Source organism: Pyricularia grisea (genome assembly GCF_004355905.1).
Source record: "Pyricularia grisea strain NI907 chromosome Unknown Pyricularia_grisea_NI907_Scaffold_1, whole genome shotgun sequence".
NCBI classification, from domain to species: Eukaryota; Fungi; Ascomycota; class Sordariomycetes; order Magnaporthales; family Pyriculariaceae; genus Pyricularia; species Pyricularia grisea.
The window spans coordinates 7897854-7910539 of record NW_022156716.1 but is presented as its reverse complement, the minus strand read 5'-3'; the positions used below and the strand labels follow the sequence as shown (position 1 = coordinate 7910539).

The window sequence follows — 12686 nt, the reverse complement described above, 5'->3', positions numbered from 1 at the left end:
GTAGTTTGGGCCTACCGACATTTCAAGTGACATGGTCAAGTAAAGAAGGACAGGAAAAGAAGGTGCTATGGCTGTATCAAAAGGGATCTCGTCGGCCTAGGGTCAGTTGCGGGCGTACTTTCCCCAAATGATGGACCAGCAGGCAACTTGCCGCAAATGATGGGCATGAAATTGTGACTAGCGGGGTATCATTTAATGATTCCCTGACCGTTTGCTGGAGGTTTTCGCCTTGGTAGGACTCGTCGGTAACCGGCAGGATTTGCTATTACCGGATTCTGAGATTGGTGGTAAAGGTGGAGGAAAACTTGAGCAATATGTTTGCTGGAGTGTAGCTGTTGATATAAAGAACCTACCCACCTACTTGAACCACATCGCGAGCTTGAGATTGCAATCAACAACGTGGACCAATGGCAGTCTGAAGCAGAAACAATTTGCTGGGGGAATTTTCAGTCTCTGTTGTTCTATGATGACCAAGCTTTGAATAAAACCGCAGTTCATTACAGGGCCACTGAGTACCGGGGGATCTCTCTCACGAGCCCCGAGAGGATGCTTCAAAACGAAGCAAAACAAATCGGGTTGAACTACTTATAGGGAGTGAAATACAGCTTCTAAACCTCCTCAGCTCACTCACCAAGCTTTTTCAGCCTTTTATACAGCATCGTTGCTTGCCAGTTATAGATTGATCCCGGGTGAGCTGTGAGCGTGAAGGAGAACTGAATGGTGCTCAGCTTTGTCCCTATTGTCCATCCAGTCCATGAAAGCTAATGATCCTTATCACACCGTATGATTGCTAGATCTTGTGGGCTACGTGCACTCCAGCAACATCAATAAAGCTTTAACTAGTAGTTTATATTGAGTCGGAATAGAAACTTCTACAAGTCGATGATGCTTGGAGGTAGTGCACGTAATGAAAATGGTGACCTTGTCGTAGTAGGCAATTAGAGTCCAATATGTGCTGATACTCTTGCCCAAACGTCTATTACGACTGCCCCAGATAGCTAGATATTACGAGGTTTGACTTCTGTAGGCCCATATGTTGAGCTGCAATTGTTAGAGAGCTGAGCTGACACGATATTTGCTGCGATGGCAGCCTCCAAAATACACCAGGATATACATATGTCGGTCTCTCTGCAACTTGAAAGTTACGGCTCAACAATGCATAGGAAAATTGCAGTTGCGTAGCATTCCCCTGGCATTATCTTCTCCGAACAAAAAACAGCTCTTCAAGGGAGAGGATAGAGCCAATCTGGATAGCTGAAGGAGAGACATTGACGGAAGAGGTCGGTTTCGCAGCCTTCCGAGAAGGAGTAATATCATCTCCATGTTATTCTCTGACCGTTATTCAACGACTGTCTGGCTGCTCATAGATTTAGCGAAACCGTGTGTTAATACTGTTAAGTCTCCGGTCGGATATAAGCGCGGGGATGAATTTACCCTCCTTAAAAGGTGGGGCACATCGAGGCTTATCATCCTTATCGCGTGACCGCCCGCCAAAATATTTTTCTCGCCGACTGTAGCAGCGGATCTCTACCGACCGGCGCAAACGTGAAGCTTGAATCACCTCGTGCGCTTGACGTTTCCTGCATTATTACTTTAATTTCAAGAACCATAGGAAACTGTAACCTCTCAAACCCACACAAGAGTCTGCGCACCCAAAAATTAAATCACAATGGGTCGAACAGTCAGGCAAAAGCGGAAGAACCGCTCCTCGCGCCCCAAAGTCAAGCAGACCAACAAGCCCAAGAAGGCGCTGAACCCACTAGGAAACGACCTGATTGCAAAGAACTGGTTAGTCATTTCTACCCCGACTACCTTGCTAGATCTCAAATGGGATTGTTCATTGGCCAGCTAACGCTGAGGTGATCAACGAATACAGGAACAAGAAGGAAACCCTGACGCAAAATTACCGCCGCCTCGGCCTCCTGACGCGCCTGCAAGCCCCGACGGGCGGCGTCGAGCCCGGACTGCGCGGCTCGACCGACGGCAAGAGCAGTGCGCATGCGCCACTGGGCCTGTCGGAGCGCAAGTCGACCGCGAGCAGCGCGGTGCGGGAGGTGCGCGTGAAGCGTGACGCTGACGGGCGGATCGTGTCGGTCATCCACGACGAGGCCTCAGCGGCGGCGGCCAACCCGCTCGACGACCCACTCAACGAGCTCGAGACCGACTCTGACTGGGAGGGATTCGGCTCTGATGACGAGGAGCCCACTGGGGACCGTGTCGTCGACCAACTTGAGCGGATGGCGAGGGTGCCCAGGGTCAAGACGGTCAGGGGCCTGAGCGAGAGGGAGGTCGAGTGGTTAGAGAGGTTAGTGGCCAAGCATGGAGACAACGTCAAGGCCATGGAGAGAGATCATCGGTTGAATCCGATGCAACAAACCGCTGCGGACATTTCTAGGCGGTTGAGGAGGTTAAGGGGGGAGTGATTTTTAGTTTGGTTGTTTCTGGTTTATTGTTTGCTTCGTTGATGTCTCTTTGATGCGGCATTTGCACAGGCGTTCGGAGTTCGTTGGGATGGATCAAAAGCAAGGACTTACGTTCTATCACTGTCGCAGACACAGTTCTTGACCTTCCAAGATGCTTGGGCTTTTGGGAGGGCTCGGAAAATGATAACTATCAGGGCCATTCTCTTACTCGGGCCTGCCAGTGGCCCACGGTTGACGACAGATTTTACTTTTCACTGAGTGACTATCATATCATAGAAACAGAGTCTTGGAGCCGGTGATATCACAAAGAAGAGCTGGGGTTCAGGCTTGGTAATGGCCATGGAGGGGAGGTTGTCATTACAGGGCTAACGTTGCTGACATGGGTTCGGTCTGGAAAGCGGCTGTTGGGGGTTCACTGGGATGCGCCACCGTGTCTGGGATGAAGATCATATGCCATGAGCAAAACATCAGAACAATCTCTTCGCAATACTACACAATACTGCGAATATGAGATTCGAACCGGGAAGATGAGGAAAACATACTAGAAGAATGTATTTTTAGTCATACTGGTTTTCTGGGGTAAGATAAGAATTATCTGTAGGGTACATTAGGGCGGGATCGCATGCAAGGTGCCGTCTTGGCAAAGCTGCTTACTGCACTCAGTTAGTTACTGCACCTTAAAACCCTACCTTAAGTTATTTAAGGTACAGCACGACACAATCCAAAAAATGGGTTCAAGCAGAAGTTCATTGTCAAGGCATTTCCCCCGAGTAGTAAGTACGGCAGCATGAGTTTGTCAGGTCCCCAGTCAAACAGCGGCGCAGTCCAATGAACAAGTTTTCTTCGCAGCAAATTCGGAAACGCGGCTTTTTGGTTCTCTAGAATTCTATGTCCGAGGGTTAATGGACGCTTGGGGGGAGCATTGTCGTGAGACGAACCTGAAACTCTCAAGAAGGAGGGGCCGGGCCTTCCGACTGCCAAAACTTGTCCCCACCAAGCCTTCCACGGCTTGGATTATTCTTTTTGGGGGGTCTAGAAGTCAATGGGCTAATCCTTTCTTTTTCTCTTGGATCTGTGGCAGCGGAAATGTGTGTCTACCACTACTGTAGATGCCCAAAATAGGCAATTTTCCGCTACCCCATACAAAAAAACTAAGGTAGGTAGGTAGGTGCTTCATATGTCGACGATGATGCTTGCCCCAACAGATAGGCGCGGGCAGTTAAGTTGGTTCGTAATGGAGGCCTCCCGATCGACACCTTCCGGCAGAGCTTGCGCCCGAATGTGTGTCGGTCGAGATGACACCCCCGCAATCAATACAAGAAACGATAGTTCGCGTGAGCCACGGTATAGTACCGGACATGCAAAGTCGCAGACTCGTAGGGAGGGGCCAAGCCAGCAGCAGACACTCACGTGAAGTGAAACATTTGAACTTGTATCTCGATACGTTCTCTCTCATGTTGTTCAATACCTATTCATTCAAGCGCAGCGTTCGACTCACATATTAAAGAAAACCCTGGCTCCTGGTAGGTCGAACGGGAAATAACCAGTCAGTAACTTTAGACGAAATTTACGCCTTGTCTGGTGTTTTCACTTCACTTCATACAATGTAGCATCTCCATTAGTCGTATATAGTACGGAGTACGGAGAGTGGCAACGTGGGTGTGGGGTCTATCCATGTTGAACATATTAGAATGAGGGGCATCTACCCCTGATACTCCAAGCCTACAAGGCAGCAGCGTTCAGAATAGAATAGTTGCGATCATTTTGCCTGCTTGAAGATTAGACAAGGAACTGTTAAGACTTGTGGTAGGTCGGGACGGATTAATTATATAGTTGGATGCATCTGGTGTATGGCATGTTTTCTCATCCATCCCGTATCTTGCAGACTGCGAAACTTAACCTTTCGCCGTTCGCCTTTTCGCGAGATAAACTGCCCGGAATGACTGACCTGATCATTCTTGTATCGGGTAGAGCATGAAGGGGCCAAAAAAAAAGAACCCATATCGTTGTGATCGCACTATGCCTACCAACAACAGTGATGTATGGCAACTTGTTTGAGACACCCATGTGCAGCTGCAACACCTTGTTGCTGAGCCCAACGATGTCGGAACTAAGACCGAGAAAACATACAGCCCTGTTGCATTGAATAACAGTCGTTTCTTGCCAGGAACCAATCAGTTCACTGGAGCCATCTTTCCCAAGCAACATTTAAAGCTAGACAAGGATTGTGAAGATCAGGGTCACTGGGCCTGGGTCGTCAGGGGAAGAGGGGTTCCCAAGGCCTTGAATCGGGCTAATTGTAAAGATGGTATGTATTTGAGACTGGGTCAAGCACACCAATGGCCTCATGTTTATCTATCCAATGTAAGCGGGTGAATGAAAAAAAAAAATTGAGAAAAAAAAAAACATGAGATTATGGAAAGGGAAAAGAAAGGTCATGAAAAATAAAGTAAACCAATCAACGATTAAAACGACAATAACAAAACATTATATTGCTGAAAATATACTAACCAATTACTACTCTTGTACTGTACTGTACTGTTACTGTACTGTAGGTACGTAAGGGAATAACAAAAAAAACATGGAGCTTCGGATGCTAGCCCACCAGACCAGACCCTCCCTGTCACTGTCACTGAGGTCCAGGTTCTGACAGGCGCAATGCGATCGGGGCAGCGTTCCTGCATATCATGGATGGTGACGCTGTGATGCTTCATGTCGGCGGAATGGTTGCTTGGAAGGTCGTGCGCACGCCTCACTAGACTGATGTGAGGCACTTTGGCTTGTCAACTAAACTATGAAGTTTAAGGTACCAGACCTTATTCTAGGCTGACTTTCATGCGTCACGAACAAAGGTAGCAAGCAACAAACAGGGGCCATGTTCGGGTGGATACATGCGGTCAGACGGTTTTCTACAGAGCAGCTTCCTTGAGACCCACCATGATCCCTGCAGTCCACGTAGGCCCCGTACAGTACGGTGCTCTACCGTAAGAGGAAAGGAATAGCACACACAGAGCCCGCGTCGTGTTGCGCCCAGTCCTGTATTGTCCCGCCCTCAATGCTTGCCTCCGTCTCCGGCGAACCAGGCTATTCATTCACCTACATAGGTAAGGTAGGTAGGTAGGTACCTAAGGTACTACTTATTACTTATAGTGTTCGTACAGTACTTCATTACCTTGTCCTTACAATCTCGTCTTGGCTGCTCGGCGTGTTGGCAAAAGAGGCACATGCAAAGTGCGAGAAAAAGACGTGTTGTGTTGGCATGGTCGATCGTGGTACCCCCCATCGACCCATTGAACAAAAGCAAGCGATCGAACCAACTCTTGTGGTTGCAGAGTCAATTCTGTTTCTGTTATTGCCTGGTGTTGATAGCTTCTATTTCTCTTATTGCTCCAACCATTCTTTCTTTCCTACCTATCTAATCCGAGCCAAACCGTTTTCTTTTTCTTTTCTTTTACATTCCTTCCTTGGTTCCTCCCTTCCAGAGAAAGTAAAAAAGAAACTGCCCCTCACTTGCTTTGCCGAGCTTCGTCTGACAGCCTGGTCAAGGCACCTAAGCTACTTCAAGGTACCTTACCTACCTACCATTACTGGAGCTAAACCAAGCCAGGACACCTCGAAACTTATACCGGCCGAAGGAGCTGCTGCTGATAAATCCAAACCTTTTGAAAACCCTTAGCAAATCCTTGGCTCTCTGCCCCCTTTTCCGACCTACCTACCCCAAGACTGGGAGGCGTCATCAATTTACTCTTGCCCAACCTATCATAGCCGCCTGAACAGTCAACCAACCTACCCGCCCGCCCGCCTGTTCCTGGAAAACAGCACTCCAATTTCCTCTGTACTGTAATGTGCAAAATCGACGCACCACACAACACCACCACCACCACATTTCTCCAAGGACACCTCCTGCGCCGCCAAGCAATTCAATTCCCGTGGACGCCTGCGCCAAAACTGAGACGGTGTGGGTGTACGCATGTAACCCCCGCCCAGTAATTATAGAAACCTCCATAAATCCGATAAACCTGCAAGCTGGCGCGCCTTGCCGCTGTTGGCCTTGATCTTTTTGCTGTTTGCCAGTTTATGAGGTAACCATCTCAAATCTTTTTGCTACTACTACTCTTCTTCGTTGCTCGCTTTACCGGAGCTTTCCAACCGTGGATCGGAAAAGGCAGCTAATATCAAGCAACGAAACTAGTTCGTTGGTCTACCGTCCTCGGCCCTTTAAACGCCACCCCGAAAACGGTCTTTGGTTCTCGGCTTAGGCTAGACTTTGAATAGCAACTTACTCGCAACTACAATAAGTCCAGGCCAACGAGTCGACGCTCAAGCTCAACGAGATCATCGCGACTAAAAGTCGTTGGCCACTTGACAAGCTGCCGAGATCCGAAACTATATACACCCATCGTCGCCCCAACCCTTGGCCACGGGATATATCGAGTATTCTGATACCAAACACCCAGCGCTACCCAAGAAGATGGATCGCATGGGCTTTCAGATGCCTCCGATGGGGGCGCCACCGATTATGAACCCCCCACCACAGATATTCGGCGGCTACGATGGGATGCCGATGCAGCTTCCGCCCGACATGACGGCGCATATGTTTGGCGACCATAGTACCCTATTAGATGATGCCAATGAGGCCAAGAGGAGGAGGATCGCGAGGGTGAGTCTTTTTTGCTTCGTGGCTACTCCACGCATCTTGTACCAGATGCTGACAGTTGTTTCCGACATCATGCTGCAGGCTTGTGACATGTGCAGAAAGAAGAAGATCAAGTGCGATGGAAAACTCCCAGCATGCACACACTGCATTAACTATAAGACGGATTGTGTTTTTACACAAGTAGAGAAGAAGAGGAGTCCGCCCAAGGGGTACGTACTGGTATATTCAGGGTCAGTAACTGTGAAAGGCCCTAGTGCTGACTCCTTGTGATCTTGCAGTGCCAAGTATATTGAGGGCCTCGAGAATCGACTGGGGCGGATGGAGAGCTTATTGAGGCTCTCTGGTTTACTTGGAGAAGACGATGGCGCCACAGATCTCGGCACCCTGGAGAAGAGACTGGCGGAGAAGAACCGGGAATCGAGACAGGCCTCAATGGCAGCCACTTCGAGCCCGACATCTCCTTCGCAAACGGCATCGGGGCAGGATGCATCCACGCCCCAGAGCGCTCTGGCATCACCAGAGCCCAGGACGGACAAAGAAAAGGATGAGCGAGGATCGTCTCTTACACCGGCCAAGAAGGAAGGAGAAGAACAAGAAGTAGAGACACTATCAGAAATGATGTGCTCATTAGTGACGAATAACTCGGGCGAGACCAGATACATTGGTAAGTCACGACCATGGACGGCAAGGGTTTACCACAGTTTGCTGACACGCCATCTTAGGATCCTCGTCTGGATTCTCCATCTTCTCGCCCCGTGGAATTCAATGGGTAAACGAGACGACAGGTGACAACTCTTTCCAGCAGATGATCTCGGATGTCTCTATCGACGACCACAAATGGACCAACTGGAAGCCCGAGGTTTTTCAAGACTTGTTCCGGCGGCCAGTATTTATCCCTATCCCTCCCAAGCCTGAGGCTATGTCGCTTCTCAAGGATTATTTTGAGAACTTCAACTGCATGTTCCCCCTCTTTCACCAGCCGACTTTCATGCACTTGGTGGAGAGACAGTACTCGAATGATCCTTACGAGGGTTCTGGATGGTGGGCCAGCTTCAACTGCGCTTTGGCCTTTGCCCACAGACTGCGAGTGATGAGCAACCTGGTGCCGCAGGAGGAGGACGACAAGGCATGGAAGTACATCAAGAATGCCATGGGCGTTTTTTCTGAGCTCACGATGCGAAACACTGATCTTTTGAGCGTTCAGGCGCTCTTGGCTATGGCCCTGTTCATGCAGGGCACGCCAAACCCGCAGCCGACATTCCTGCTTATTGCTACGGCTATCCGCCTGTCGCACAGCATCGGACTTCACAAGCGCGCGACGGGTTTTAACCTTAATCCAATTGAGCTTGAGCAGCGAAAGCGCGTTTTTTGGATAGCGTACATGCTAGACAAGGATCTTTGCTTGAGATCCGGGCGGCCGCCAGCTCAGGATGACAACGACATGAATGTCGAGCTGCCAGACGCCGATCCGGAGGACAATATTGGCAATATTCCCTTGGCCGATGGTAAAGGCAAAATGAACCTTTTCCGAGTAATGTGCGAACTTGCGGTCATCGAGAGCCGCGTGTACAACCGTTTGTACGCGACAAAGGCAACCAAGCAAACTGACGGCGAGCTTCTCAACACCATTGGCGAGCTGGATCAGGAGCTTGAAGATTGGAAGGATAGGATACCGATCGACTTCAGGCCTGAGCACGAGATCAAGGCGTCGCACACACCGCTGATGCTTCACGTTATAATTTTGCATTTCACATACTACAATGCTTTGACAACCATCCACCGCATGTCGGTTCATCACGGCTACTGGAATAGCAGGTTATCAAACTACGCGATTCAAGGGCTAAATGCGAAGCCGCTCAACCCCAGGATCTTCTCCTCGGCGGCTTTGTGTTCTGCTGCGGCAAGGGCTTCGATATCCTTACTCAAGTACATTCCGCAAGGTGATTTGTCGGTTATATGGTAAGTGGCCTGTCTAATTTTCTGACTTTGGGAGACGGTGTTTGTGCACTGGCAAATTTGCAGTTCACTAACTTGTAAGCAGGCTCATCCTTTACTTCCCTGTATCGGCACACGTCACTTTATTCGGCAACATCATTCAAAACCCCCTGGATCAACGCGCACGCTCTGACGCTCGTCTGATGAGTGTTGTCGTTCAATTCCTATCTACCCTTGGCTCAGAGGCGGAAACAGGTGGTGTGCACCGCATGTTGGCTGTGTGTAACGAATTTGAGCGTATCGCCAAACTGGTCATCGACAAGGCGGAGAAGGACAACGCCGGGCGCCGCAAGCGAAAGAATAACGAAGTCGCCGCTAGTAACAACAAGCCAAGCAGCGGTAACAGGGATCAGCAGTCGACACCACGCCCGCAGAGCAGCTCTGCCCACACACCTAGGGCACAGCAACTCGTATATACACCCAACGGCAGCCAGATGTCGCCCGGACCAACGCCAAGCAACCAGAGCACGCCATACCACGGCGGTCGGATGAGCAATCAGTCCAGTCCGGCCATGACCCCGAACAATTGGCCACCGCAGGGCGATTACGTACCCGGCAGTTCTGGCATGGAAGGCATGGAATATGGCGGGAACGTCAACTTCGCCGAGATGACTGGCTTTACGGCGGACATCAGGCAGGGTGTTCCGCCAGCGTCGGCTTACTTCACCCAGCCCCACCTGCCGCCTGACCTGTACTCGCTGCCGGTCAGTCTGGACTGGGATTGGGCCGAGATGAGCGGTGGCGCTTATCCCAGTGTCGAAAACGGTGCCGTTGGGGCTATGGGGCTCGGACAAGGAGCACCGCCGCCTGGACTGCAACATTGAGCAAGCAATATGGCTTTATGATGTACAGAAAAGGTCTTTTATGAGTGGTAATGTGTTTATTCCGTCTTTGACTTCACCATTTGTCTTTTATTTCTACTTGATTTTCTTGTTTCACGATAGGTTATATCCCAAGATAGGTTGGCATTAAATGAGGTGTTTCCTTTTTTTGCATTCCATACAGAGTGTGTTATCACTTGCTGGCCTTGCAACTGTTGCATATACGGCTTCGCTTTATTATGTTACTGATCGGAGTTGATTGTTTACTGCATCTGCATTATCTGGTGTATAAAAACACATCACACATGCTCCGTCCTCCCTACATTCCGTTTTTACGGCCCAGTCTGTACCAGATTTATTCCCTGGGACCTTTTGTCATTGGACACATTTATCTTGTACACTTCCACCAGGTGAATACATGATCTTTTTCTCTTTCTTTTTTTTTTTTACTTCGCAGAACATCTTCTGATACCAAAGTACCGGTATTATTTACCATGGATATATAGTTCCCACGATCATCAATCATGTTTATAATGAGACAACTAAAAGCCGCTTTGATATTTTTTGGTTTTTTCTTTTACGATTTGACCTCTACAAGTATCCAAGCCCTTGGTCATCTGCAACGCTGAAATGACATCACGGATGACGTCCTAGACAGCGATGAGGCCGCAAAAAGGGAGTTGGGCAGAGGGAGACACCATGTTTGTCTTATTGTCGAGCCGTGTGCATCTCAGCACCAAGCCACAAGGAGGATTCCCGGCCTTCATGAAGAAAACCCATTAGGCATGCCAGCCACCAGCTCATGCTATGATGGCAGCACTCCTTTCTACATCCATGAGATCAGACACGACTGATCCGCTGCTAACTGACAGCCACGTCAAATTTAAAGAATGGCAAGGCTTGATGTTGAATTCGAAGGGCTATCCTGAGAAGTCGCTCCTGGAGGTTGTCGAATCCCCAGTTCATGCCCAAGATATACTACTCCCCCCACTACGCAAATACAGAGAACAAGAGTAGTCCGACAGCCACAAATCAGATAGCCACACAAGTAGCTTTACCCAAAATATTTTCAAGTCGCTGAGCCATATCTTCACACATGTCATCTCCGTCCAGCAGAGATGCCTTCCCAAATATCATCTCAACTGCTGCGCCCGACCACGAGCGAATACCAGCAGCATGTCAAGCTAGGCCAAGCACCACTGCCCAAAAATAAGCCACCATGAGCTACAGAGAGAAGAAAAAAAAGAAGCCGAGGGTGATGCGTTCAGTTGGCATCTAGGACCGGCCCATCAATCACCCATATGCCCTCCAAGTGCGACCCACGTGACGGATTGTATGGTGTGAAATCCCGGTCGGAAACACCAGAGCTATTCCGCGAGCCCGCAGCGGAGCCTCCATTGGCAGCGATATCAGCAGCAGTCCTCAGGTAAGATAGACTCCTGCGGGCTCTGTCAGGATGGTCGGTGAGGCTCCTCGCGTCGGCCGGCGCCCTCCAGCGGCGGGCATCTGCGCCGCCCGCATCGGCCGACTTGTCGTGCTTCGTGGCGGAGTATCCGTCAAAGTGTACGCGCGGGGCGCCACAGTCGTGTCTTGAGTGTCGTGCATACTTGCTCAGCGCGATATCATCCAACGGCCGGTCTTCCCAGAGGGACATGGGGACGTTTAGAGGCGTGGGTAATGTCGTGAGTGTGCTGGAAGCTAGGGAGGAAGCGGCGCTTTGCGGTTCGGGCATGCCGCTTTCTAAGACACGAAAGGCGCCCCTGGGCGTCGTCGGCTCGTCGTCTTGGAACGAGGAGCTGTAGGGGCTCCGATAGTCAAAACTCGGTCTGGCCGTGTCCAAACTGTTTATTCTCAGCCGATCGGGGTCCCGAATTGCTTCTTCGCCGTTGGCACCGGGCTGCTGCGACGGGAGGGCGGCCTGGATGGCATCGAGCGGCGGCCGCAGTATGCCGGCAAGGTGTTCCAGTTCAAACTGCCTGGGAGGCAAGACGCCGCCGCCGTGAGGGTGCCGTCGCCAATAAAAGTGGAAAAAGACCCAATGCGCGACCAGCAGCACCGGCGCAAAGACGAAGAGCGTTATGCTGAATCCAAGGATCGTATGGCGCGGCAGTATGGTCTGGTTGGTGCTGTCTTGGACGGTCGTGATCAAGATCCAGAGGAAGTATGAGAAGAGGATGATGACAAAAACAACGGGGCCGAGAAAGTGAACTAAAAAATAGCAGACAAGTTCATGGTTTTCATCGTAGTTGTTTGGCATTGGGGTACGCTCCGCGGTGTTGTCCTACTCGGCACTTGAGCTTGCAAGGTTCCTGGACAATGTAGAAGATGTTAACATATGGAGATTGTTTGAAGGTCCCTTGATTTGGTACCATGACCATACATGTGCTTTTATCTAGGAGTCATGTTTGATCTCTACCGACCTCGCATCGCGAAGTGAACACTGGTTCTGGTCGAGTCTAGTAACTCTAAGCAAAGAAATAGAGCTGGCTCGATGTTTCTGAATGCTAGGTTCATAGCCGCGGCTTTGTGGTTGAACGGTATTGTTCTTGTGTTCCATGACATGGAACAGGCTTGTGGTCCACAGCCTGCGATACTCTTGAAAATCGACAAAGAGGCCTCGGGAGCAAAAGAAGTCTGTGGTCGACATCGGGAAGAATTGAGTGGCCATCTTTTTCCATTGTCGGCATAGAGCAGGCTTTGGTTGAATGTAGGAAAGAAGGGAATATGACTAAATATTTACCCAAGGAGAAGTAGAGAATGACATAACTTAATAACCCTTTTTGAAAGGCT

General features: G+C 49.9%; 3 protein-coding genes across 3 annotated transcripts; 2 read left to right on the top strand and 1 right to left on the bottom strand.

Annotated features, from left to right (window-relative positions):
* Positions 1-1558: 1558 nt before the first annotated feature.
* Positions 1559-3040, top strand: PgNI_02419 (uncharacterized protein). The gene is made up of 2 exons (XM_031122486.1): positions 1559-1788; positions 1877-3040. Exons 1-2 carry the CDS (start codon positions 1670-1672, stop codon positions 2421-2423), a joined length of 666 nt encoding a protein of 221 aa, XP_030986585.1. The 5' UTR covers positions 1559-1669; the 3' UTR covers positions 2424-3040.
* Positions 3041-6494: 3454 nt separating this feature from the next.
* Positions 6495-10429, top strand: PgNI_02418 (uncharacterized protein). Its single transcript, XM_031122485.1, has 5 exons — positions 6495-7083; positions 7162-7289; positions 7359-7744; positions 7803-9039; positions 9122-10429. Exons 1-5 carry the CDS (start codon positions 6895-6897, stop codon positions 9897-9899), a joined length of 2718 nt encoding a protein of 905 aa, XP_030986584.1. The 5' UTR covers positions 6495-6894; the 3' UTR covers positions 9900-10429.
* Positions 10430-11160: 731 nt separating this feature from the next.
* PgNI_02417 (uncharacterized protein) lies at positions 11161-12153 on the bottom strand (the record flags this gene model as incomplete). The annotated part of the gene is made up of 1 exon (XM_031122484.1): positions 11161-12153. One exon carries the CDS (start codon positions 12151-12153, stop codon positions 11161-11163), a length of 993 nt encoding a protein of 330 aa, XP_030986581.1.
* Between the last annotated feature and the right edge of the window lie 533 nt (positions 12154-12686).